This window comes from Phasianus colchicus, chromosome 1 (genome assembly GCF_987193195.1).
Source record: "Phasianus colchicus chromosome 1, bPhaCol1.hap1.1, whole genome shotgun sequence".
Classification (NCBI taxonomy): Eukaryota; Metazoa; Chordata; class Aves; order Galliformes; family Phasianidae; genus Phasianus; species Phasianus colchicus.
In genome coordinates this window covers 72,946,962-72,974,930 of record NC_143436.1, presented here as the reverse complement: position 1 = coordinate 72,974,930, position 27,969 = coordinate 72,946,962, and the positions used below count along the sequence as shown (strand labels likewise).

The 27,969-nt window shown below is 40.5% G+C and overlaps 2 protein-coding genes and 1 long non-coding RNA gene across 6 annotated transcripts in view; 1 reads left to right on the top strand and 2 right to left on the bottom strand.

Moving 5' to 3' along the window:
- Positions 1-8,032, bottom strand: part of BORCS5 (BLOC-1 related complex subunit 5) — a 60,899-nt gene extending 52,867 nt beyond the window's left edge. Inside the window, exons 1-2 of one of the 3 annotated variants that reach the window (XM_031603196.2) lie at positions 7,840-8,032; positions 6,573-6,716 (exon numbers count right to left, since the gene is read on the bottom strand). In XM_031603196.2, coding sequence (XP_031459056.2) covers positions 6,573-6,716; positions 7,840-7,897 — 202 coding nt within the window. In that variant the 5' untranslated portion in view covers positions 7,898-8,032. Of the gene's footprint in view, positions 1-6,572; positions 6,717-7,549; positions 7,725-7,839 lie in introns of those variants that run through there. The other 2 variants (XM_031603197.2, XM_031603198.2) reach the window with 2 other exon arrangements.
- Positions 8,033-10,113: 2,081 nt separating this feature from the next.
- Positions 10,114-25,607, top strand: MANSC1 (MANSC domain containing 1). The gene is made up of 3 exons (XM_031603195.2): positions 10,114-11,032; positions 11,867-12,007; positions 15,844-25,607. Exons 1-3 carry the CDS (start codon positions 10,819-10,821, stop codon positions 16,836-16,838), a joined length of 1,350 nt encoding a protein of 449 aa, XP_031459055.2. The 5' UTR covers positions 10,114-10,818; the 3' UTR covers positions 16,839-25,607.
- Positions 22,072-27,660, bottom strand: LOC149919732 (uncharacterized). Of its 2 annotated transcripts, none has more exons than XR_016469818.1 (3): positions 27,468-27,660; positions 22,601-22,721; positions 22,072-22,150 (listed from the first exon to the last, which is right to left on the bottom strand). It is a non-coding gene; the product is annotated as an uncharacterized LOC149919732 (long non-coding RNA). The 2 variants fall into 2 exon arrangements; XR_016469819.1 differs by having other exon boundaries at positions 22,083-22,150; positions 22,620-22,721.
- Between the last annotated feature and the right edge of the window lie 309 nt (positions 27,661-27,969).

Sequence of the window (27,969 nt, the reverse complement as noted above, 5' to 3'; positions counted from 1 at the left end):
CTACCTCAATAATCTTCTTATCTTTGTATAGTTTTAAACTATCAAACCTTTAATCAGAAAGGAGGTTATAATCTGCATTTGACTTTTTGGAATCCACTTTTTATTTGAACATCAGTGTTCACACAGAAATGAAGAAGACAACTCTTGAATGACAGTACATTATAGAAAATGCAGTTTATTACAATTGGAGAGTGTATATAGAAGTATCCACTCATGCTTTCTCTTGATGCTTGTTTAACTGAGTCAGCACCCATAACAAATTTAAAAAAAAAAAAAAACAAGAACCAGGGTGTAACAATTTATACTGTGCCAGTTGGTTAATTCTGTCCTTTCTTAGAAAACAGACTGGCCTAAAAATCAAATAATCTGGATTCAGACAGTGATGCAGCAAGTATTTACAAACATTAAGAACAAACAAACAAAAAATCTTTGAAAAGCAGTCCACTGTGACACTGTTGCCTGACAAGCAGCAAGATGCCAAGCACTACAAGAACAGACACTAATCAGGCAGTGGAACATCAAAAGGGGGCCAAGAACATGTTTTGTATCTACACACTTGGTATGTATAGTTTATATATGCTATATATAGTGTGTATATACAGTACAAATAACTACAGACTAGTACTGTGAGTAAAGGAGGACTGAACAACACTACATGTTTGGTGGATGTGCCCAGCCACGCACCCACCAGGCAGCACACAGCTCCCTGACCAAGCTGGGGAGGCACCTGCTGTGAAGTGGTCAGCTACATGACTCTAGAATGGTAATTCTGGGCTCAAACACTGCAAAGCAGGTTCAACTGATTGTTTTTTTTGTTTGTTTGCCTGGGGATTTTTGAGTGGGGAGGTGGGAGTTCATTGGATGCAGGGGGCATCCAGGAGCATTTCACACCTTTTTTTCTTTAAACAAACAAACAACAAAAAAAAACACCAACCACCTGCCTGCATTCTATCAACAGTTTCAATGATTCCTAATGGCAGGACTTCACAGCAAAGTGATCTTTGGCACCTCTTGCTGATCTTCTTTCAATGTCTTATTTCAGATTTTCAGCACCAGGGAAGTAGGGCTTCTTCACAGCTGAAGGGATCACTGATGATAGCAACAGTGAAATCTGTCAGATTTATAAAGAGATTCCTCATTGAAATGCCATTTCAAATACATAATTACCATTCATTCTTTCCTCCAACACAGCAGACATTCCTTATTAAAAAAAACTTCAGTATCCATGGTCATCTTCTGTGCATCTACATCACTGCCATAGTAGACTGCAAAGGTGCTACAGCTTTCTATCTGTGTGTCAGCTTCATCCAGGAATTCAGCAAGCACTTTAAAGTCCCATCAAGTCTCTGACCAACAAGTTACTTCAGTCTCTATGTGAATGACACATCCCAGACAAAATTTTGTTTTCTATACGTTCAAACACCAGATGCTTACAACAGTTGTTCCTATCTAGTGAACACAGAGTACTTCATGATATTAACAACTGAAAGAATAAGAGTGAATGGAGCTGTAAGTAGCACAGTGGTCCAGTAAACACTTCTGCAGGTAGAGATATCAGAGGAAATATACCTACAAACACTAAAGGATAAGCAGGGATGAGGAATAGCTTCAATACCTATATTGGATCATTATGCTAGGTTTCATGCTTTTTAGTTACGATTCCCTCAATAGGCAATACAGAATACAAGACAGGGCCACTAAACTATCTTCAAATACCTGCAAGAATTACTCAGCAAATTAACTGTATGTATGGCATTCAGAATTACTCAGTATCACTTATGCTTCTAAATGAAGCTACCAGGACACATTGGCAACAGCTTCCTTTGAATGAGGAGGAGAAGAGCAAGAAAAATGGCAATGCAAAAGGACTGCCAGTATCACACAGGCAACTGGTTGCCAGAAGTTTTGTTTTCAGATTTTTCAGAAATCTCTCTCAATAAAGTACAGACACTTTTGCTCTGACATTCCCTTTAAAAACTAACAATTCTACAAACAACTTATTAGACACAATCCCAGTACCATTAGCTGTTCTGCTGGCATTTTGTCATTGGAAGTGACAAAATACATGTGTGACTCAAAATTAACAACTGAGCTATGCAAGCAGAAGCAGAAAATCAATGCCTTTGTGGCAGCTTTTGTCAGAGGCAGTAAGTCACAAATGCTCACAGTACAACCAAGGTAATCAGAAGAATCATTACATTTGACTGGAGAGCTAGCTAATCATGAGATCCTAGAGGACAAGGTAGGGACACAGCAATATAGGAAAGATTCTGATGCTTGTACCACATCTCTGTAGTGAGAAACTAACCTCTCTGCTCACTTCTTCATACATAGAAGACCCTTTACCAGCACAGGATGCTACCCATAAGTAAGAACAAATTTCTTTTCAAGTAAGTTTCCCTACAAAGAACAAATACAGACTTAATTTATTTCAAGATCCATCATACAGACAAGCCTTTAAAGACATTCTCTTGTACCTCAAGTTTCCAAAGTATATCAACAACCTAACCACCGTAATTTAGAACATCTCTGTGACAATTCTTGTCAACTAGCTATGAAGAAACATAACTTTTCTTCTACTACAAACCTGGGAGCCTTACGCCTTTCAGTTGACCCAATGCCAATGAAAGCTGAATTATTTTTCCTGAAAGAGGAATGCCACAAGTGGGCATCAATTATGTTGTTTTCTTTACAAAACAAACAAACAAAAAAAACCACCCAACAACAACAACAAAAACCCCACCAAACTCATTAGATTTACTTTGTGCTAGGATGTCTAGAGTATGTCACTTACAGGACAGCTGCACTGAGTCCTCAGACAACAAACTCCAGTCTCATCCACCACCTCCTGTTTGCATAAAGGTCTTGCTGACCATTGCACAAGATAGGAATTACATTTGTATTTGGATGACTAGCTCTTGAACATTTACTCTTATGTTGCTAACATGCATCAACACATCCTTTATATGTCTCTGTCTTTTTTGTTTAACATAACACCACACTGCTATCAGAAAGACAGATCTCAGTCTTTCCTGAACTTTGAGAGAGACGATGATGCAGTAAGAGTTTTGCTTCCACAACACACAAAAAAACTAAACACCCTTCTCCAGAGCTTGGGGAAGTTTACAACGATAAATCATTAATGCACTCAACTTATTACACCAAGAAAATTTGCATAGGTTAAAAAAAAAAATCACTGAGTATTCCATGTGCAAAATATCGACTTCTCTGGAATTCACAGATGAGGACTTTTACACTCAGCTGGCTATGACTTTGTGCTATAAACAGGCTGCAAGAATCAGGGACACTAAACAGAAGCAGCTTCATTTATGTATACATACCTCCAGGAAGCAGCATAAAGGAAAGAAACAGCTATCATATTTCATTCTGTATAACAAAGTAGTTCCTACAGGGAATGAACGACTCAAAGGAGAGAACTCTCAGTGGTGTCTCTCTGTTGCTCTCAAGAATTTAGATTCTATATTTTCCTCACCACTCAAAAATAAACAAACTCTCAAATAGTGAAGTTCTCTGCTAGTATTTCTACTAGAAGTCTACACACTCAACCCTTCTGTATCCCAAATATACAGCACTTAATATGGAAAAACAGTTAGGCATCTAACTCCCAGGTGTACTTTCTAAGCAAATGTTTTCCTCTGTTTGAGTAGGATTGGTATTTGACTTTTGTGAACAGCAATACAACAGGCATCCACTGGAATGCTTTCCTAACCACATCTGGTAGCACTCACCCCTTTCTGTCTACATGAATATAGCACTGAAGAAGATATGAAGATACTCCCCAGCATATAAAAGAAAAATTACACTCCAGTCTTTGACTCACCCACCATTCTAAGAGCTATACTACCAATTCAATAAAGTAATACCTAGCTTACTGAATAACTGACAGGTTCTCACACCAGAATCAACAAATGCTCAAACTCTAACCTCTCAAACACTGCTTATTACACATGCTCCATAATTATCACTGAAGTTTGGAGCAGACAAATATAAATAAGAAGAATCCCATGGCATCATAGCTGATAAAACTCCAGTTTGTGGATTTTTTCAAAGAAATCAAAGTAAATCCAATATAAAAGATGCAATGGACATGATGTTGTCATTTTACTGTACATTTGGGTACACAGTTGTAGAAGACCTTCAGTTTCACTGGTCACAACAAGATCAATTCAAAATGGCTAGGAGAGAATGTGCTTTGGCTTTTCAGTGTTTTGTCTCCTGCAAAAATGCAGTTTCTTGTTGATAACGTGCTTTCCCGATTGATTAACTTAACCATTAGGCATCTTTTGAGACCTGAGAAGAAAATCCCTTAGCTTTGCTTAGCCAAAGGCAAACTGAAAATTATAACCAATCCCAAAAGAGCTATCAGTTCATGCTTTAAGCTCTCCAAGTCGATAGCTCATGAGATGCAAGCTTTAGGATCAAATCCTAAGAGAACTCTAGTATCCCTCTTTATCCATCCCAGGAACGTGGTCTTGCATGTGAAGAACAGAGAAGATCCCATCCAAAACATAACAGGTTCTCCATCAAGCCCGTGGCATACCTGGGATCTCTAAAGACTCAGCTCAGATCACAGTCCTGTTTTTCAAGCAATAGTGTATTTGAGGATGCAAAATCTCTTCACGTTAGTTAACACAATTAAGCATGCAATGGTCATAAGTAGTCACCAGATGTCCCCACATCTTAAGGGACTCAGCAGATCAAATGATAGAAAAGGAACAGAAGCTTTCCTTTATATACAGTTTCAGGTCCAAAACAAAGCAGCAAAAGCAAAAGCAACTTAGCAACAAAGACAACAAGCCATTAAATAACTTGATGTATGCATATTTATGCATATATATTTATTATCTGGACTGGTGACCTTCCACTTTGTCTCTCCCAGCCAGATGGCTGCTGCTACCTCTCCTTTCTCACTTCCCATCCCAAGCCATCTTACTTCTCAGCACCTACACAAGAAGACCTTGGAAGTGGCTGCAGATTTGCTTCTCAGGACCCTTGCAGTTCTTGTGCAAACACCATTTGAGGCTCACATGTTCACAGATATACAATCTTATAAATTCGACCTCTTAAACCTTCCTTATTCCCCCTTTGTGAATTTGTGTTTCAGCATTTATATTGCAAGCTGTCACTGAGGAGATCTTGATTTTGCCTTTAGTGCAAGACAGGACAAAAGCAAAGCACATTCTGCTGAAAGTCTGCAGTACCAACTTCAGCAATCTCACAGCCAGTTCTAAAATGGCAGTAAAAGGGAATGGGAATATACCAAAACACAGATTCCTACAACATCACTGTCTATAAAGTTTAAAACAAACAAACACACACACACAAAAGGTATAGGCAATACACACTCTCCTTAGTCAAGAGGGACAGTAGTACTAGCCCTAAAAACATCAGTGGCTGCTTTTCTGGTATTCAGTAGCATCCCCTCTTTCATCTTTTGCTGGAAAGAGTACTGCCAGTGTCACACAGACCCAAGATTGTTCTCCGGTACTACCCAATAAAATGCCAGACATTTGGCCCACTGGGCTACCATCGTGTCCACAAGTCCTACTCATGTGCCATGTCAAAATAAAGTGAAGAGTTTGTCTGAATAGCAATGTTACACTGTCTCCAGCAATGGCAGCAGGGCAAAGCAGCTACCACACCTTCCCACCAGCTACACGCAGATCAGTGGCAAGCAGTGCCTAAACCTTCAGTTGTACAAAACCACTTCCTTTTAGCAGCAAGGACTAGCAGCACACTATCTCCCCACTGTCACAACAGGTCTACAAGGCACACACAAGAAATCAAGCCAATGCACATATATACACTAAAACTCAAACTTTCAAAACCACTGGCTCACTAAGTGTTCGCTACATTTGCTGAACCATGTTGTTACAGGAAGAGAAAGAGGCCAGGACCTTGCTGCTGCTACCAGCTCAATTCATGCATGCTGCTCCATACATTTTTCTTCCCAAAGGACTTTCAGGTAACAGAAAAGATGCTCTGCACAGCCTCCAGAGAAAAAGAGAGATAACCAGGGCTAGGCCTTAAAGCACATGGACAGTTTTCCCCATTCCTAAACAAGGACAAAATCTGCTCTAGACTGGAAACCTCAAGAATAAGTTCTGATTTCAAGTAACTGAATCCAAGCGCATGTAGCTTTAGTCTGAGACTGAGTCTGAGTAACACCCAAGTGTTTATAAGAACCTAGAGCAAAACTAGAGACTGTAGTCTGCAGTGTATTAGCACATTACATAGCATCCTTATTGAACATCCTTTCAACCAAGTGGTACTGGCCATCTGGGAAACCTGGAGCCGTTTTGTCTGCACAATAGATGGTTCTACTAGAGAGATCATTACTAGCACATCTCTAGTTCATACATTGTGTAGAAGGCTGGAAATAATTACGAAAGACAAAAAAAGTACAGTTTAAAACAAAGGCAAGGGAGCAAAAAACATGGATGGAAACAAACTTCAGCAGGAACCTTAAGATACACAACACACACACCCTATTTAGCACCAAAAAAAAAAAAAAAAGGGCCTTTAAAAACAGGGAAGAAACAATCACTTACCTTTTAAAAGGGGCTGGAACGTTGGAATTTCCTGCAGTTTTATGACATCTGGATCATTGCTCACGTTCCGTGAAGACTGTGTTCCTGGGGCTACCACCACAATGTCATCCATTTTTGCTCGTTGTTTAGCTGGGGATGGAGATGCTGGAAGAACAAAGGGAGAGAAGATAAGGAACAATCAAGTTAATAAACAGATTCCATCAGAATTTAACCCTATGCGAACGTTATCACATTTAATGCCGCGCAAGTATGTTTTCTATAACATAAATACATCTCTGAAACCACAAGCTGTACCCTCCCTTCTCATCCTCTCTCTGGTAATGTACGTACTCCATTCAACAAAGTTTTCCAAAAGGAGACAACATGGATGGAAACGTGCTGATTAAGGATGTGCTGCCTTCTCACTCTAGGGATAATCTTACATGTTTGCAATGAAGGCAGAAGGCAAGAATGCTTTATTTGCCAGCATTATGCTGCAGCATTAATGCTCTCATAGTTTTAGATACCTTTACAGGAAAGATTTAGCTCAATAATTTCAATTCATATACATTTGGCGCTCTTACTGTAGCATCATACATGCCTTATCATCCACATTCAGGTATTCTGATGGGCCCCGGGCAGCCTGGTCTAGTATTAAATGGGGAGGCTGGTGGCCCTGCATGTAGCAGGGGGGTTGGAGATTCACGATCCTTGAGGACCCTTCCAACCCAGGCCATTCTGTGATATTACTTTTTTCTCTCTAACTCAGAGGGCAGCGAGGCACTGGCTGCCCACAGAAGTTGTGGATGCCCCATCCTTCGAGGCATTCAAGGCCAGGCTAGACAGGGCTCTGGGCAACCCGATCTAGCGGCTGTCAACCATGCCAATATTAGGAGGGGTGGAACTTTACAATCTTTAAGGCCACTTCCAACCCAAGCCTCTACGATTCTATGATCCCTCCCACTTCTCCCCACCGAAGTCAGCATCCTCACACCCACCGGACGCTGGCAGCGAGGCACCCACCAGTGCGAGGCACCCAGCGTGGCTCCCATTCGCATCTGCCACGCCTGCCGCGCCTCCTTCCCCAGCAGCGTCTATCAGTCAGTACCACCAGAGGTCACGACGCCCGTGCCTCGTCCCGCAGCGACACCAGCACCCAAACCCCACCCCGCAGCCTCCTCCGCCCCTACAGCACCGCCGAGCCCCTCCCGCACGTACTCGGCCCCGCAGCTTCCCTACAGCCCCGGCCCCGCGGCGCAGCTGGGGGCGGGCAGCCGCCGCCACCGACCTGAGGCGCTGGTCTCGCCCGGGCGGCTCTCGGCCTCCGCGCTCTGCTCCGCTCCCATGGCGACACCAACGGCGCCCGCAATGCAACGCGCCGCGCCGCGCCGACTCCCCTCCTGCCCGCCACCCTGCAGCGCAGGGCCACGCCGCTCCCGCGGCCGCCCGGGATTCCGGCTGGGCCGGCTAGCCTCCGCGCCAGGAGCAGGCCCCGCCCGGCGTGGCGCGGCAAGCAGGCGGAGCTCCGCTTAAAGGCGCTGGGCGAGGCGCTGCCGGCCTGCTCGCAGTGCGCGCGGCGGGGCGGAGTCTGGTGCTCGGCCCCGGGGCGGATTTACTGGTGGGGAGCGGGGCTCACAGCGCCCTCTGTTTCCCTCAGGCTCGCGTCTCTTGGCTGTTGCCTGGCCTGTCTGGCCTCTCTAAGAGTCAGGGGTTGGGGGAGATAGTGTTAATCTAGATTTTTAATTATCAGCAGTGATGTTTATGGCAATCAAAGGTAAGGCTGCAAAAGTGTGCTGTCTCAAACCACCCAACAGCACGTGCTCAGCAGGGTCATACTGCTCTCCTATGCCTTTTTTTCCCCATCTTTTGAAAGCTAAAGCATGTTTGTTGATGCTAGGTGCGTGCAAGGAGCAGCCATCACCAACTGTGTGTGTCATGGACAGGGGTGAGCAAATGGTGTCCCAGACTGAAAGTTCTCAGATGATTTAACTTAAGCAAGAAAGCAAGTCAAAGGGAGAAGGAAACCTACTTTGACACTTCTGACTTGTTACGTTCATGTCCTACAATCAGATCAGCGAAGAAGCCGCATACTTACCTCTGACAGAAGAATTGCCCACAAATAAGTTCTGGCACATGCTAACTTCTAGACAAGTCTGCTCTCCACTCATAAACCATGCACAACATCTGTGCAAGTCTTAACCTCAACCGCATTCAGCATTACCTCTCCTGGCTGCCTTTACTAATTCTTGCCAAGATTTAATTTAACACAAAAATAACCCCCCTTCTGTCTTGTGAGAACTGCACTTCACATCTGTTACCGAGATGTGGGCTGCAGGGAAAAAGCTCCTTCCAGCACCTCTTCTGGCAGCTGCAGGCTATGTCTCACCAGCTGTAACCCAATGACACATCTTTTAGCTGTAACAACTGCTTAATTCCTGCCAAAATAACAACTAAATATTTTTCAAATAAATGTGATTACTAGGAAGGAGAACAAACTGCTGTTGGCACAATCCTGTTTAGAAAGCTGAGTTCTGAATCCGCACTATTCACACACAGTATTAAAGTCACCCATGAGTAGCTTCAGTGGCAGTATTCAAAGGCAGCATGTAATGTCTGCAGAGCTGCAACCCAACCAGTGCTTGTCATAAAGGCACGCAAAGTTATCCATCACTCTCAGACAAATTAGCTAAATTTAATGCAGCATATTTAGCTGCAGTTAGCTTCATTCCCACTTTTACATTACAAACTTCTGAATGTTTTGTCAAGTACACTTTGCAGCTCCTCTGTGATGTGTTTTTGTTTATTGTTGTAGATGTGTGAATATGTAGTATCATACTGCCCTTGGAAAATATTTATGGTCCACGATTCTGAGATTTAGCTTACCTATCAACCAATGTGTGTTTCTGCCATATAGAGTTCTATTACTGAAAACATTATTACAGTAAAGTTGTATTTGAATGTAGTTGTTAGGCAAATTAATTATTTTGCCTCTAATGTGTACATAACACAAATCCTCTGCATGTCCTGCAACTGACAGCTAGGTCAGTGTACCTGAAACTACACAGTATGCAGTTGTATGTAATTACAGTAACATACAAATCTGATGTTTATCTGACCATAATCCATACAACATAAGCGCCTTGGCAAATATATAGTTTCTTATCGCTTTTGTTTGTCCTTTATTGCTTTATATATTCCGTGTTTGACAGGAGTAGATTACTTGAAACTGAATGATGTTTTAAATACGTAGGTAGTAGTAGTGTCACATTTAACGTGTATGCCCCTATAAACAACTCCCAGCTGAACGAGTGTGAAGAATAAAATTGCTGACCATTCTCTGAACATGGGCCTTGATTTTTGGCACAGCACAGCAAGCGGCAGGTCAGCATGAAGCAGGATGTGCTGCTGCTGCCAGCACGCCTTCTCCAAGCACGGATCTCAAGCACGCCTTGGAGAAGCAAAAAATCCTAACTGAATTTTACAGGTGTTCAACCTGTGGCCCAGAGGTTTAAGTTTATTGTATTAAAGCAGAGAGTAGGTGACCAAAAGAGAAACAATCAGACTGTTACCATTTTGTTTTACAATTACTGTGTGAAATAACCTGCCCTCTGGTAACTGTTCATGTAATGGACTGCCTTAAAAGGAACAAACATTTTATTTACAATCATAGCAATGCTATTGCAGGTATGATGCGGGATGAGATATCTGAAAAAGGAGGAATATGTGGCGCAGTCCTTTTGTTGCTTCCTTGCATTCATTACTCTCTGGGCCACTTCTATGCCTAAACACTGCCCTGAGGGAGGTGAGGGGCCAGGGGAGGGGAAGAGGGAAGAAAAGAAGGGAAAAAAAAAAGAGGAACCGAAAATTTTCAAAGTACAAGCATGAGTTAAGCAAGCACCAGCAATCAGACTGTTCAGGAAGGAACGCCGCACTTGTCAGCCAACACTGCCAGCACACAGCCCCTGCTGCACGACTCCCATTCAGCAAACGCCGCCTATCTTTGCTATGGTTTGCACTGGATTACCCAGGTAGCCAAGACAGTCTTACACAAGCACTGAAGTATGCGCGAATACATTTAGACCAGGATATGCATATTAATTGCTTTTGTTACAGCCTCAAAGACGGCTCTGAGCGTGGCTTTGAGTAAAAACCCACCGACACCCGACCCTTCGGTCAGCGAGAGCCGCGATCCCACGGCGGTGCCGGGCCGCCCCGCCCCTTGTCCCGGACGCGCGGCAGCCGCCGGCCCAAGAGCGGGCGGGCGGCCATGGCTGTGCGCGGTCTCCCGCTCTGCCTGCTGGCCGTCAGCTGCGCGATGCCTGCGCCGAGCCTGGGCCAGGGCTGTGCCGCACAGCGAATGGACAACGCCATCATCGATATCAGCTTGTCTCTCCCCATGGGTATACGAGGTGCGGAACCAATGCACGTTTCAACGCCAGAGGCTTGCATACATGCCTGCTGCTTGGGAAAAAAGCTGTCAGGTAACAGAATTCTCTCTGGCCTTTTCTGTTACTGCTTATGAGCACTGAGGAAATTACTTACGGAATTGCCCAGGTTCGCATAGGAAAGGGACGAGGGACCCACCGGGAGGGGATGAGGGACGAGGGACTCTGCTGTGATCAAGACCGAAATGTTCATTTCTGTGCCATTTACACTGCCAGTAGTTGTGGCGTGAGGCTGCTGCCTGTCCCGGCCTAATGTGGTGCCGGAGTGTCGATATCAGTGTGTTCCAGAAAGTAAGTGTGATAAAGTGGAGGTAGCTTTGAGTACTAAAGCCACTCGGACCTGGATGCATCGCTTCAGCAGACACACTCCAAAGTAACACTGGTTTTAGCCAGAAACGAAAATGCTTTCATTGCCCTGGAACTGATTTTTTGTCAGGCTTTTAGAGTGGTAGGAGATACAGCAGCAAGCAGAAATGAGGGTTTATTAAAGTTACCCGTAACTGATGGAAAAAGTGCATATCCACAGATACATTGAGGAAATTTTCAGATTTATCAGGATTCATAAGCAAAAAAAACCATTATATAAAGTGCTGCTAGCGTGCTATGGGTGAGGGGAGAATGAGGGATTAGACTCATTATTTCCACATATTCATCTGTACAGGAAGAGGAAGGTGTAACCTTTCATATGCTGGCCTTCAGCCATTCTTTTGCAGTCCTGTGTTGTTTTTCCCACAGGAATGCTAGATGTAGGTAGTTTTTCTCTTACTTGTGGAAGGAAAACCAGAATTTTTAATTTTTAGCAAACCAGAATTTATTATCAAGATGCTATACAAGTTCTTGTTGCTGAAATCTGTATATGTTCTTTTGCAGGAGACAAGAAATGTAACTTTGTGATTTTTGATGCTCAAAGGACAAGCACACAACCAAACTGCTACCTGTTTTATTGCCCTAGCACAGAGGCTTGTCCTATGAAACCTGCAATGGGGCTTGTGAGCTACAAGATACCTCAAGGTAAGTATGTGTAGTAGTAAAAGCCACAAATCCCCACACTGCACAATCCCCCATGACTTTTCAGCAATGACTAGGTAATGCTTGGGAGTTGCATCTTTAGTAAAACGTTTTAAACCAAGTGCTCTAATTTGAAAATACTGTTCTTTTGCTTTGTGGGAGGTGGGTAGGCAAGTGTGTGGTGTACATCTACACAGGCCTAACCATTATGAAATTCCTTCACATAAAATTCTGAACTCCTCATAGTTTTCCTTTGTTTAAAACAAAAAAAGAAGCTTTATCCATCTCGATGTATTCTGTCCGAGGGAAATTTCTAGTACATAACATATAAGGGCATTGTTGAAAGCAATAGAAATATGATTCCCTTGTAGCCATCTGTGCATTCAAAGGATTCATGCAATTCTGATGAATACCATATATACACAGATGTTAGGCAAGCCTCAGAGCACCACTGGGATGTTAGTGAGTAATTGATGATAGTAATCATTATTTTCTGTTTTCAGTTATGGAACCTGAGGCACAGATGCAGACTGACTAATCTCAAAGCTTTATGGCATTTGGGCTTTGCAGTCACAAATTTCTCACTGCCTGTCATGTGCTGTAGTATTTTTAATAGCAAGTCTTACTTGCTGACTGGCGTTGACTTGTACCAGACCTGTTTGAACATAAAGAATGCAAAGAAAGAAGGAAGACTTAATTGTGCTTGTGCTTTTGTCCTGCAGATAGTGTAATGCTCAGTTAATGCTAATCATAAAGATCATGTTAGCTTATTTACCTTAGGTTCCTGGTAAGCTTTCAAAGGTAGCACCTGGTGGTGTTGGTACTGACAAACATTTGAAGCTTTGTGTGTTTGTTTGTTTGTTTGCTTGTTTAATATATGAGAATCTTCATGTGATTACATAGAACTAAACTATGTTCTACATACTAAACTAAAAGGATAAAAATATTCTGTTGCTAATGTAGTACACTGAAATATTGAAATTGTGTTAGTAACAAAATCGTTTATGTTGTTGGTTGGTTGGTTTTGGTTTGTTTTTTGTTTGTTTGATTTTAAATTATTCTTGTACCTCGTTAACTACTGGAAACAACCTCTGTCTTGAGAAGTGAAGCATTTCCTGATTCGTGTCTCAAATAGCTATTGCTGAAAAAGAAATAATGCCTGGTTTTCTGCTGTACTTCTGTGGAGTTTGCTTTTTCCACTGCACTGAGATAGCCATGCAGAACTGATGAATACAATCCATGTATGCTCAGGAGGTGTTTATTTGTTTTTTAAGGTTGACAATTTGAGGTTTGGTTTCTAATGCAGTTTATTGGATTTGAGATATCAATAGGACCACTTTGATTTTTTAATTTCTTTTTAAATGTTGTCTTCTGTAATGCCCTTATTCTTTCTTGCCAACAAGTGTATCTGTTCTAGTGCCACAGCTGTACCTAGTTATGGGCAGTTGTGTTTGGGAGCATATAGTCTAAAATGGAGACTAAGAATACAGTTAGTGTTTAAAGCTGAAAATAAAGTAGTGTTAGTAAACGCAGGCAGTTATGTTAATTAATCTGAGTGCTGCAGGGAAGCAGATACTTAACTCATGTGCAGGACTCATCACTGTCATATCACTCCATATTTTGTCCTTTGAACCCTGCATGAATACTGCCCATTTTCCTAGCTGTAGCTGAGGTGAGTGAGCTGAAGATGACATAGCATGCTGCAAATGCTTTGTGGTTGTCACACTGCATCAATTATTTATTTAAATGCATGGAGAAGGCTATCGGAGTGCACTGGGAACAGGGAAAAACTTGTTGGTGACTCAGTGGTTGTGACAGGCCATTTCCTCTCTGGTGTGGAAATGTGTTCAGAACTGCAGACTGCAGCTGAAAGTTTGGCTGTCTTTGGCCATACAGCTTCTGATTATGTAGTGGCTGAACACTGTTATTTGTCAGCCTATTCCTTTACTTTGCTAACAAACTAGTGCCTGACTGGAAGGTTAGGATAAAAATTGGTGTCTGTAGTTCAAGTTAAGTTGCTGTCTTCTTATTTAAAGCATTGCCCTTTTTTGTTTGTTTTCACTTCAGTTTTTGGAAGAATTTAGGGCTTTCAAATATATCTTCTGACAGCAGCCAGTTAGATTTCTTTGCATGTATAATAAGCCTGAAATAAATTCATTCCTTTAGATATGAGTTTCTACTTGAGAAAGAAGTGAAAATGAAAACGTCAATGACTTTTTATTATTTCTTTAAACTCCAGTGCAGTTAACAAACCTTTTTATTTCTGTAGAAGAGAAATGAGAGCACATTCCATCTTTAATGTTTTGGGTGGCTACTGAGTGCTAACAGTGAGAATGCAGCTTGTGCCACTTAGCCAGTTTTTCCAAGAACTAATGCTCACCAAAAATGTCTCTCTAATATCTGTGCAGAATCAGATAACTGCTAGAATTATCTCTTGTATGGCATTTCTGTCACAGAAAGCTGTTTTCTTCCTTCTGAATTCCTTTAACTGACATTCCCCCACTTGGTTTGCAAGCAGTAGGTGTCAGCTTTTGGAGAATATAAAGTGCAACTGCTTCAGATATGCCAGAGACTCCTGAAGTAGCGTCTTCTAGCATGACAGTTGGAGTTCAGGGCTTTCCTACAAATCAGGATGTGTACTGTCTTGGGGGAGGTGGAAGGATGGACATTTGATAAGTCTGATGACAAGATTATTTGACTACTCATTCTTTACCAGTAAGTGGTAGAGTTGTAACTCTCCATCTGCTGGGATAGATTGGACTGGTAAACTCTTGGACTAAAGCTGGCTCTATATTGAAAATTACATTTTACCATGATACTGAAAAAAACGGAGTTAATTGTCGTTACCACACACTTCGAGTATTAATGCGATAGTTGTTTGCACTCTCAGAAAGACATTAAAACCTCTGAATTCTTTCTAGTGACAATATTCATTTAACGTGTTGGCAACGTGGAAACATACAATCTTACATTCTTTGGCTAAATACTTTGATCAGAAATGTATTTTGCAAACTCAGCAGGCCTGGTCTCCTGCTCTGTATGATACGTTTGTAGGAATACCAACAACTCTTACAGTTGAGAAAGAAAACTCTCACAAAAATTAGGAACTCCTTCTTCCTTCCTCTGTAAATAGAAGCTCCAAGGACACCTCATCTGCGTAGTAAAATATCAGAAGGTTGCAGTCATATGAAATCTAAGCGGAGTAGAGTACTTGCAGATGCTAACGCCAGGAGGCCTTGGACCTCAACAGACTTGTCATCAAAATGTCTAAACTGCCCTTGTTTTTTTAAGTGATTCTGGAAAAGTCACTTAGTTTCCCTCTGCTCAAGTGGGGATACTATTACCATCTGTTATCATAAGGCAATTCTTATATGTGAAGTGAATTGTATTAAGCAGTCATGGGATGTTTGCTTTTGGATTTATAGAAATATGTACATCTGACAGAAGCGAGGTTGATTGTATCTTCTTAGTTTGACAGAGACTGGAATAGTTTAAAGGCAGTGGGCATATTCTACTTTCCCCCTCTGAATAGTCATATGCATGCCATATGAGTACAAAACATACAGGAATGATTGCTTTGCACAGGTAAATTCTCTTAAGGAGCTGCAGTCGGGGTCTAATGTGTTCTGGCTTGAGATTAATAGGTCTTATGACACAGACAACATAAAAATCACTACATATTTTAAATAAAATATCTTGATACTTCCGTTTGTTTATTCAGTACTTTTTGAAGCCCTCTGATATTGCTATTCCTTTAAAATATAAATAATTAGAGTAAACCCATGGTAATTAAAAATAGATTCAGCAATTAAATACTGATACTTCCTTTCTCTTTACAGACACCCGTGCCCTGGAGGATGCATCCTTCAAAAATGAGGACTTCAATTCAAATGAACACTCTGTACCTTCAGATGCTGGAGCTTTTATTTCTCAAAGTCAGGCTAGCCATCAGAATCATACCACTGCTTTGCAACAATCTGTTTTTCATCAAGCATCTGAACTCCTGAACCATATGGCCAAACATGTAGACAACACTGAATTTCATACAGTTTTCCCTGAGTTACAAAGGGCAGACAATCCCAAGAGCTTAGACCCCTTGCCAAGGCAGAAAGTAATTAATCCACCACCAAATATATCATCTACTCTTCAAATTGGAAATCCTTCTGCTTTGTTCCCCACCACTGAGTCTAATGCTCCCAGTCCCAGCAGTACTACTGTTACTCCTCTGCCTACAAGTACTGTCAGACTGAAATCTCACACAACTTCTATGTTTCCAGGTGGTGCCAAACCTGGTACCGTCAGTAGAACAACCACCTTTATGCTTACTGCAATTGCTAGAGCTGAACCTGGTATCCCTACTGCCAAGATTGCTGCTACTCATGTTTTTCTTTCCAGTCCCACAACTTCTGCTTCTACTTCTACAGCCAAGTGGGTGACCTCAAATCCCATAACAGCCACCAGCTCAGCAGGGCTCAGAACTTCATCCATCCCTCCTGAGCCAACAGCTGTCTCTGCCAGTTTTACCAGTCATGTTACCCTTGTCTCTTTTTCAAGTTTTGCTCTCTCTACTAGTGCTTTCCCCGTGGCTTCACGAAACAACCATCAGGATTATGACCCATCTGATTCAGAAGACAACCTATCAGAGAATGTTCAGAGAAGAAAAGGCTTTGTTCAGCTAGAAGACAAAAGCAGACTTGTAGCGGCTTTACTTTTTGGGGTGATATTCTTGCTGTTAGTTATTGTGCTCACAGGGAAGAAAATGCATGAATCTCTTCAGAAGAGACAATATACCAGGTTGGATTACTTGATCAATGGAATGTATGCTGATGTATGATGGGGCATAGGGAATAGATTGTTAGGAGCATTTATCATCTTTGTGAGAACTACTCTGAAAGTGAAGAGTGGATATGAAATCTCAGAAGAGGATGCATTCCTTTTTTGGTCACCAGTGGCCACATAGTTTTGGTGGGGAAGAGAACTGTTATTTCCAGACTGAATTATAATGCCTATCATTTGATTTAGTATCAAATCCTAAATACAAACACTCAAGCTAAGCAAAGAAGTTCTCTTAGTTCTCTTTAAGGAGAAAAATAATTTCAAGAGTATGTTCTGTGACTAGATTAGCAGAATAGAATCACAGAATCACAGAATCACAGAATGGCCAGGGTTGGAAGGGACCTCAAGGATCACAAAACTCCAACCCCCCTGCCACATGCAGGGACACCAACCTCCTCATTTAATACTAGACCAGGCTGCCCAGGCCCCATCCAATCTGGCCTTGAACACCTCCAGGGACGGGGCATCCACAACCTCTCTGGGCAGCCTGTTCCAGCACCTCACCACTCTCTCTGTAAAGAATTTCCCCCTGACATCAAACCTAGATCTCCCCTCCCTCAACTTAAAACCATTTCCTCTCGTCCTGCTGTTATCTACCCTTTCAAAGAATTGATTCCCCTCTCCTCTGTAGGCTCCCTTTAGGTAATGCTGCAATGAGGTCACCCTGCAGCCTGAAAAGAATAGAATAGAATAGAATTTGACCTAATTAATTAAGTACCTGTGCAGCACATGAGCACTTTCAATACTTTTTGCCTCTGAATACATCAGTATTACACAAGTCTGACATTATGTAAGTGTATATGGCATCCTGTATACTCTATCTGAGCCTTAAGTGAGTATTGGGTAGTAGTATATAGCATCCAAATAGTTTTAGGTACAAGAAGTAAACTGTTATAACATGCTTGGCTTAACTTTCCTTAGCTACATTCTGTTCATTGATACTTATCTTAAATGCTTTCATGTGCCTATATCATAAGCTATACTTAAAGCCACCTGCTGCAAATTTTATTTCGCCTTTTCTGAAGAGAACAGCACCGTCTAGCAGGATTTTTGCAGGATATGTCAAATAGTTTTTATCGTATTTAGTTAAACAAAGCTGGATTTTTTTTTTTTTCATGACAAATAGCACGACCAAGCGACTTGGTGTATACCGGAGAATCTGTTCTAATATACTTAAACCTATAACAGCTGAAACTTAACAATTAATTGTAGAGCAGATGGAAACTTGTAAAGGAACTGAGCAAAGACAACAGCTGTATTATCAGCAGAGGACACAGAAAAAAATGTTTTCCAGTTCCTGAATATCTAGACAGATTGAGGGGAATTAAGAAAGTATTAAGTAACATTGATGGTTGTGTTGTGCAAGAGTCCCAAACTCAGTGATATTTCCTGCAGTCAGAGAAGCATTATCTTCAAACAACTTTGCATTATCTTTCTGCTTCTAGCATTCTTTTATTTCCCTCACCAGTCTAGTGGCTCTTAAAAGCACAGGGCTAGAGATGATAGAAGCACGCACAGAATCACAGGACCTCATTGAGTCCATTCCTCCTGCTAAAACAGGTTCCCTACAGGAGAACACACAGGTAGGCATCCACATGTGTCTTGAATATCTCCAGAGAGGGAGAGTCCACAACCTCTGGGCAACCTATTCCAATGCTCCATCACCTTTACTGAAAAGAAGTTCTGTATGGTACTTCCTATGTACAAGTTTCAGGCCATTTCTCCTTGTCCTACCACTACACATCACTGAGAAGATCCTGGCCTCATCCATTTGCCTGCCAGCTCCCTTTAGATCTTTACAAACATTAATCAGAACTCTAGAACTCTGGGTAGAACTCTACATGCTCTCAAAACACATCTTTTTTACTTCTGGGGTCATGTTCGTATGACTGGTAATAAGCACGGCTGCTCTGTATGTTTCCCTGCCTCTGGAATAAGAGGCAAGTGAGAGTGCCTGTAAGCATCCACTGTTTGAACCTCCAGTTCAAACTCACTTTTTTCCACCATCATCAGTCTTAATCTGTTTTCAGAATGAAACCCTAGATATTATCTGTGGGAGGCAGCATAAACAACTACAAACACCAAGATAGAGAAGGAAAGGTGCATTATGAAGAGAAACAAATAATTATGTTACAAATTATGAAACGTAACTCACTTTACCAAGTGAGTCCAAGAGGTTCTTAGATCTGTCAAGTTTATTGCAGTGGGAAGCAGTCATGATTCAAAAATGGCCTTAAGGCAAGTTTTCGGGGAGCTCTAACAATTACTTTATGCAGAAAATTCTCTGAAAATTGTATTATTCAATGATCAAAGACAAGTCAGTTTTCCTTATGTCAAGAAGTTGAATTCTTGCCATATGGAGGCTGCAAGTTACTTTATAGATACAAAGCCATTTATTTTTTCTACATTACTTCTATCTGACAATGCTTACATAAAAAACACCCTGGATAACATCTTAAATAAGTTTGCAGAAGTATCTCAAGTTGATTAGCTGGTCTGTTGACTGCACTTCGTTTAGCCTTTGCTTCTTTTTTATTTTTTTTTTAATCAGCTGTTTTCAAAGGTTTGTGGTCAAGGAATGATAAGGATGGAAAATATTTCTGGGAAGCAAGTTAAGGAAATTGCAAATACTAGGTCCAGTAAATGTAAAATGCAGACCTGAATCTGAGGTTAAAATATAGTTTTATCTAAAGATTTATAGCTTAGAGAGAAGCCTTCTACATTGCCTATGCCATCATTGCAACTTATTACAATGGTATTGAGAAGAGTTCCTGAATCTTCACTGTGTATTTCTAGCATAATAAAAAATTTGCTCAAGTTAGAGATGGCTGATAGTAATTCAGGCAGTACAGTGCAGTGGACACAGATTTAAGAGAAGGAGGGCAGACAAATTGTAGGGTCATTCAGAGCACAGGGCATGTATTTGGCTAATATCACTGGTAACATTGCCTTCCAACCAAAACAGCCAACGTAATATCATACACTGTGAGTGGCAGAAGTAAACTAGCGAGTTGCATGTGTATCATGATTAACTCGGTAAGAAAGCTGAGCTGAGTGGTCTTTTAATAACTATAAATGTTAATACATAAATACATAATAAGTATAGAATCAGAATCGTTTGAGTTGGAAGGACCCTTAGAGATCACCTGGTTCCAACCTCTCTGCCATGGGCTGGGACAGTTTGTGCTACACTAGGTTGGTCAAAGCTCCAGCCAGCCAGACTGTGAGCAGTTCCAAGGATAGAGCATCAACAGCTTCTCAGGGGCTTGATTTAGCAGAGGGTTGTTAGGGTAGTATGGTTAGGTTGTGGTTGGACTTGATGATCTTTAAGGTCTTTTCCAACCTGAGTGATTCTATGATTCTATGATTCTTAACATTGCACACATAGGGATATATATTTTCTCATTCATTTGCCTTCTTAGAGCAAATGCGATTACTAGGTGACCTGCCGGGAACATTCTGTAGGGGAACGTGGGCTGTGTTTGAACGCTAGAGGGCAACAACAGTTTATTAAATGGCATCGGCAAATGTGAGGATGTCAATTTAAAATTGAATAAAATTTATTTTATTTGGTTTTTAACTTTCCACTCCGTGGCTGTTTCCCTACAAAATACATTCTATGACAAAAATGTTTTGTTTATTGGAAGGCCTTTTGTGGAAGATTATACACATACACTTTTTAAGCTTCTTAGTAAATCATATAGCAGTAATGAAGCACCGTAGAAGACAGCAAAATACTAAGTATACAATCATCTACATTATAATAATGTTAAATCAGATTGTATTTTTAGTCACATATTGGCATGGTCAGTAAGAAGAGCAGGAGAGAGAGATTTCCTATAATCATTCTTTCAACAGTGATGCTTAATTAAGCGCATCTTATGAACATACTTAGTCATCTGATAATAGTGTTGCATTATGAAAGAGAAAGGATAGAATAATTGCAAAAAAAAATGCATCTAGTATGTTATGCTTTTCAACAATGCTTATCTAAAATTTCTGTACACTGACAGCTGCTACATGGCCTTAAATATGCACCATGCTCTCTGATGTAAAGTGATCAAACAGCAACAAACTTTTGCACATTGATCAGGAACTAAACAGATATGCTCTTCCTGCTAGTAGGAAAAAAAGAAATAAATATCTTTCCACCTGAAAATAAATAATGGTGTCTTAAGACATAAAAATCAAACTGAAATCATATAGTTTGATCATCAGCCAATGTTATCTAATGACAGCATTGAGATGCATCTTTCCAAATACAACCATATATGTGAGGGCACAAGGCCAAAAGCTGATTGACTTTAATCACCTGGAGAGTGTAATAAATTCTATAGCTGCTTGTTTCATGTAGTTCTTTCATAGTACTGAACAAACGAAGTGTGTAAATGTAGACTGTCATGAACAAAACTCTTCTGTGGAATTATACGTTCAGGCAAATAGCTAGTGCAAATTTTATCACCTCTGCTAACAAAGGAATAACAAACAATTGAAGACCTATTTGAGATGTATGAGAAAAGCACATTGTTCCTATCATAAGGGTCTGCAAACCCTTTATGGTATGTTCTCTTCAAAAGAGTGCTTCAGTTTATTGTAATTCCTGTAGGAGGAGGAAATGCTTACACTTAGATTTTTTTTTCTTTTTTTTCTTAGGTAAATTACTAACTCACAACCAAGTAGTAGCTAGCCAACCAAATAAAGTGTGTTAGAATCTGATGACACCATTAGATATTGGCTTGCACCCATCAGTTCACCCTTCATGCTGATAAAAATATTGAGTTTAAAGTGCCATTACTGCTGTCAATAGTTTCCACCTAGAACCTCTTATAGAGGAGATATAATTCGTGCTTTGGCACACAGTGAAAATTGGCCTAGACTGCTAAGCATTTCCTATGCATTACTCATTCTCATACAGGTAATATAATTCCTTACATCTCTGATCATAGATAGTTACACGGCAGTTATACCTCTTCATCTTTTGTAAGTCTTACAAGTCCTTTGAAGAGTGTACATGACATTTCCTTTATGGATAGGTCCCCTGATGTATTTGGATATATGAAAATTGTTGTTCATCTTCAGAAAACTTACATGCTCTGAATTTCAACATTTAAATCTGCTTTTTTATTTTTCCTTTATTTTTCCTTTTTTCCTAGTCTTTCAGGTGACAGAGCACTGGCACAGGTAGTGGAATCTCCTCCTCGGAGATCTTCAGAAGCTGCCTGGACATAGCCTGAGCACCTTCCTCTGGATGGTGCAGGGGTGGGACCAAATGGATCCAGGCATCTTGCCAACCTCAGTGATTCAGAGATTCTGTGTTAAAAGAGAAAAGCATATAACTTCTGCTCTTAAGAACACAGCCCCTGGGAAGCTGTCCCTAGGGACAAAGGAAGGGAACAGGGCTGGCATTTCTTTAAGGATGCCTTTCTGAGAGCAGACTAGCTTTCTATCCCACAGCATAAGAAATCAAGCAGAAGAGGCAGGAAACCAGCATGGCTGAGCAAGGACCTGCTGGTCAAAGTGAGGGATAAGAAGGAAAAGTCTAAGCAGTGGAAGTGAGTGGCTTGAGAAGGATACAGGTATCTGGATGTGCAGAGATGAAACCGGGAAAACCAAGGCATAGATAGAACTGAACTTCATAAGGGATGTGAAAAATACCAGTAAGGGATTCTACAGGTACATTGGTCAGAAGAGAAAGGCCAAGGAGATTGTACTCCCCCTTTCCCCCTGGGAAATGAGAAGGTAAAAATGGTAACGACAGACACGGAGAGGGTTGAGGTACTCAGCAAGTTCTTTGCTTTGGTGTTCACTGGCTGTCAGGCTTTCCACATCTCTTGCATCCCTGATCCTTTAGGCGGAGGTAGGAGGAGTAAAACCCCTCTCACTGTAAGCAAAGAATAATTTTGAGACCATTCATAATTGAGTGATAGTTTTTGTAACAGGCCTGAGTTTGGACTCAGTCATGATTTTACTGTTTGGGTTTTTTTTGCACAAAAGCTAACAGAGGCAGCTTAAACTTCATGAAGAAGCTGCCTGTTTACGAGGATTGCATTTTGCAGGAGCAGTTTGGTACCTGCCACATCAGAGAAGCAGCTGAGTTTCATGGATAGAGTTTCCAGCTGAAGATTCAAAAGTCACAGGGAGCACCCGCCACATTTGCTTTGTGCACCCTACTTAGATGAGATGTTATGAGTGGTGGTTAGACTTTGATATTGTGACTTTTACAGATCTTCTCAACAACAAATCAAAAATTTGCATGAAGTTCAAACACTTATGTTGGGAAGATGGTAGAGAAACACAGCAGACTTCCAATGAGCTTGCCTGCTGTTCAGTTTTTTCAGTATGTTTTTCTCTTTGCTTCTATGAATGAGCCTTTTTCTTTTTTCCCTATCCCTAAACCCAAATTCAAGTGCCAGTTCTGAGTTTTTCCCACATAGCCCAGTAAGTTATGAATGAGATGATCTTTGTCCTTCAGCAGCCACACACTGCTCTTTGTGCATGCAGATCCCATTCGTACCAACATGAGGTCCTCCTGCACATGGTTTATAGCTATCAGTCATGTCTTCCCACTTAGTGGCTTATATCTTTTCAAAACAATTGTCTTATAGGATGACATGACTTTTCAGCTCAGAGGTAAAATTTATGTTAGAATCTGAAGACAATTCCCCCAGCTGCCTCTGATTATTCAACTATGACAATGTTTTCCTTGTTTTGTTCCAGGGCATGAAATAAGGAGTTCAAATGTTTCCCCATCATGTGATATCTCAGGCAGTTTCCAGAAAGAATCCAGTTCTGGCACATGCTATTGATGTCTCCACAGAACCAGAACACTGTTTTAGAAAAGCCAAAAATAATTTATTTGGGAGGTATGGCTATAAACAAGTGAGAACAGCTCACACTATCCTGCTTGCTACTAAACTTAACAAGATACACATGTGGCTTTCCTACACAGATACATAAAACAAGGGTACGCCTCATTCGAGTGAGCTCTGTAAAGGGTGGTGCATTTTGAAAAGTGACAGGTCTGAGCACTGAAGTTTATCCATGTTTTGCCTAGGAGAGAATGTAAACTTTTCCAAATATCTGTTGGAAACTTCATTTCAAGGATAAGTTTGAGGGCAGGTCAAGTATCATAATGTTTTTGTGGCAGCCCAAATCAGGTACCGCTAGTGACAGCAGTGATACTTCTCCAACAGCTACCCTATTATTTGGTAACTGATTTCCAGAAACCCTTTCTGCATACATTTTTTATCACTCATCATGTTATTGATAATGGTGTGCATGCTATAAGCAGTTCAAGTACAGCTTACTCATGTTTAGAATGTCTTGAGTCTATAGGATCTCAGGCATTTGAAACATGGGTTATCAGAGGGAACAAACCAGATGAAATTAAAATGGGTAGATGTGGCAGCTGTGGCCCACGACCATGCACAACAGCAGATGCATCAGCTGGCAGGTGGTTATTGTTCCCAAGTGAGACACCAGTTCTTGTGCTTGTTCTGGTATGTGCTGACATCTATATTACATCTAAGACTGCGGAAGAAATATGGGCTTGAAAAGTTAATTGAAAAGATAAAGTATGTTTTCTAAGGTAAAGTTCATGGCTTCATAACAGTTACTGATTTCTTTTACCTTTCGCTAGTTTCCACCTAGTTGAACACCGCTGAAATCCTAATTAGAAACTGCATTGGTCTTAATGGGCCTGGTAAAACAAAATAGGTCTCCACAGAAATGAATTTGCATATTCCTCAGTTGGATTTTGACCTAAGTTTTACTAAATTTTGTTTGAATCTCCAACTCAGCTCAATTCATGTTTACTCTTTTAGTCTTTTTATTTTACTACTCTTCGTCAGAAGTGACAACTAGGTATTCAGCTTCTACCTTCTTTCCCTGCACAGCTGTTTCATTTGCTAATGTTGTCCAAAAGCAGAGGTTTTGCTCAGATATTTGCTGAGTTTTCTTTCCCTTTTGTTTCCAGATCTTCCTGTTGAAAACTTCAATTTTGATCTCAAAGCTTAATTTTGAAGTGTTATCTATATAATAAGTGATCTGCCAGTACTGCAGTGGTGAATGCTTTTTGCTCACAAAGCAGTCCTTCTGCACCTACTGAAATAAACAGCAACATCTCAGACAAAGCAGATTTTGTCCTTCATTTGTCTTAAAGAGCCATTACAAGCGTTCCAGCTATGTTGTAAGCAGACATCTCAAATATTTTGTCTTAATGTATGTATAAATCACGCGTGTTTCTGTTGAAAAGAACACTTAAAAAAACCCTGTCAGGTACACAGCTGAGTATTCAAAGTTGTGTGCATAAACTAGAAGAGCTATTGAGGCAATAAACGAGATGAATAGCTGTATCTCTTCTGCTTGTGATCACTGTGCACTGTAAACCAAACAGAATTAGTGCAGTTTACCCAAACCTTGCTGTTTCATAATAGCTATAGCATATGAGAAATAAGGGCTGCTAGACAAAGTGGAAGCAATAACTAAATAACTGGTATACACAATGCTCTGCAAACATTTTTTCTCCTAATCTTAAGCAGTTTGGTTCTTTGGTTCCCACTGTTTTTCTGATTTTTTTTTTTTTTTAAACACAGTGCACACCTTTTGATATATTGGGTTCATGATTTATTGCCACAGAATTCCACAAGAAGCACATGTATATTCTCACTAACGTTTCCTTGCCAAGATTCCTAAACCACAAATGTAGATAATGCTCTAAACTGTAAGTTCTTACAACTCTTCACGCTTCTCATATTAAAAAAAAAAAAAAAAAAAAAAGTGTTTTGGGGAAAAATAGCATTTACATATAATGTTCAAAAAGATTTCTTAATATGCCAAGATTAAATGGGGATTTTATTCTGTGTAAGCCTTTTTAATATCATTCTAAAGGTATTAGATTTTTCACAATTGTAGTATGGAAAAATTAGTAGAAGTTGCATTAACTGCAAAGCTCTGACACTGAAAAAGGCATTGGAAGGAGCTGTGTGCGTCAGGCCTATGCAAACACAATTTGCTGCCTTTAATTCAAAGATCCACATGACCAAATACTGTCACTGTAGGGTTTGTTGGAGAGGTGAGGGAACAATAAAGGAAGAGGAATTGGTTGGATATTTTCACTTTTCCTTATGAGAAAACAGAATCAATTTAATTCATAACTGAGTATGATGATTTTTTAGTAATATCTTTATAACAGGTGCAAGTATATTTGAGGCACATATCTTTCTGTGTTTTCTTTTGTCACTTATCTACATTTAGTTGTCACCTTATGAATAATCTTTATTCAAGTCCATGGTGTAAGGAAGTTATCTGAAGAATTATAAAAAGCAGAAAATGAGACCTTAGCCATACATGACTGCCTCTTCCATCCTGCCATCACATGAAGATTGAGCTACATGCCTTAAGACACAAAAATCTTTATATACAGAACCAGAGCAGTTTTGAGGACACACATTCCTGTTCTAAGAGGCCATTAAATCAATGTGACACATATAGCCAATGCGTGCAGGGATTTCTGCTGTTCTGGGCCTGTATTTCAAATATCTCGTGGAAACATAGGTGTTTAACTTTACAGTACTTAGCACTCCTGCCAGTTGATAGTGGGGTAAATGAGAATTTGGTTTTCACTTAGCCATCACCTCCAAATCCTATATCTCTAATTTAGGGATCAGTTGGATTCTCAGAAACTAGAAATTCTCTAGCTATCTTGAAATTACTGGAAAAGGCGTGTTTAAAATGGGTAGACTGGAGAATCAGCCACTGACAGTTATCCTTGGATTTCATGCTTTGAAAAGTGAGCAAGGACTAATAAAAACTATTATCAGCATTGCTTATATTTGAGTTTAAGATTTGAAGAAAAAAGGCAGGTTTACTCATTGAAGAGCGGTATCACACCCCAGGGAATTCACAAACATTTTCATTGCTCTGAAATAAACTGAGGACTTAGGGACTTGTACATGCTCTACATGCTACTTTTCCAAGCCTTAAAGCAAATTTATCACAGTAAAACAAAACTTAGATCAGAGAGTACATACAGGTAACAGTTTTGAACTATCAAATGTATTAATTTTGCTCTTAGAAAAACTGGCTGATGTTAATTTAATGAAAAAATTAAGAATATACCCCCACCTCTATTTTTCACAACTATATAAATATAAATCAAGTTTTTTTTCCTTTAAATAATGAACTGCTCCAGCATCTTCTGTGTTTGTGATTTTGCTTTTTGAATCTCATAAATGGAGGTTGACATTAACATTGTAGACATTAAAACTAAAAGGATAGCCATCAGAGGGCACTCTTCTCTGCTCTAAGGTAGCATGCAAGTAACTCATCCTGCTTTTCTAGAATGGTTTGATAACTACTTTAACAGCTAAGAAAAACAACACTCCTGAAGTGGTATCACAGTTAAGGATACAAAGCCATTTTCTTGAGGTGCTAGGCGTCTCTGCTGAATTACAGACTTAGTAAATATAAACCTATAAAAATATAGGTGTAAATAAACATAGTCACAAATCTTCTCCCCAGACTTCTGTATAATCAATGAATATTAAGATGTTATAATTATGAAATAAACAAGAGAGTTAGGCAAAGCAGGTTATAATAACAAAAAGAGAATAAATAGAACACTTACCCATATCCTGGGCTCACTTATGAAACTCCAGCAGAGAGGATCTCTGGAAGAGATCCTTCCCCACTGGCAGTCAGCTCTTAAATGGGTCTAGAAGTGCAGCCAGACTCCACTCCTTCCAGCAGCACAGGTGAATTGCCTTCACCTGTGCTCCCGTGGCTGACTCATTGCTTGCCTCAGGTGATCAATCAGAGGTTCAGGCTGTGATTCAGCAGTTCCCATACAACTCTGAACTGGAGAAGGGTGATTCTCTTTTGATATTGTGAACTGCAGCTTTCCCATGTGCATCCTTATTACTGCACTTTAGCTCAGAGGAAGCTACTTCAAATTGCAAATAGGCTCTTTCCTGTGCACAGATGGTGTGTCACAATGTGTATATTACACAAAGATTGAAGTATTGTATGAATGGTTGCTAATTACTGTAACTTACCTTTCTTGACCATAATAAAGCATACATTCTAGTAATTTATCCCTATGGCTAAAACAGTGTTAAGAAATGTACAGT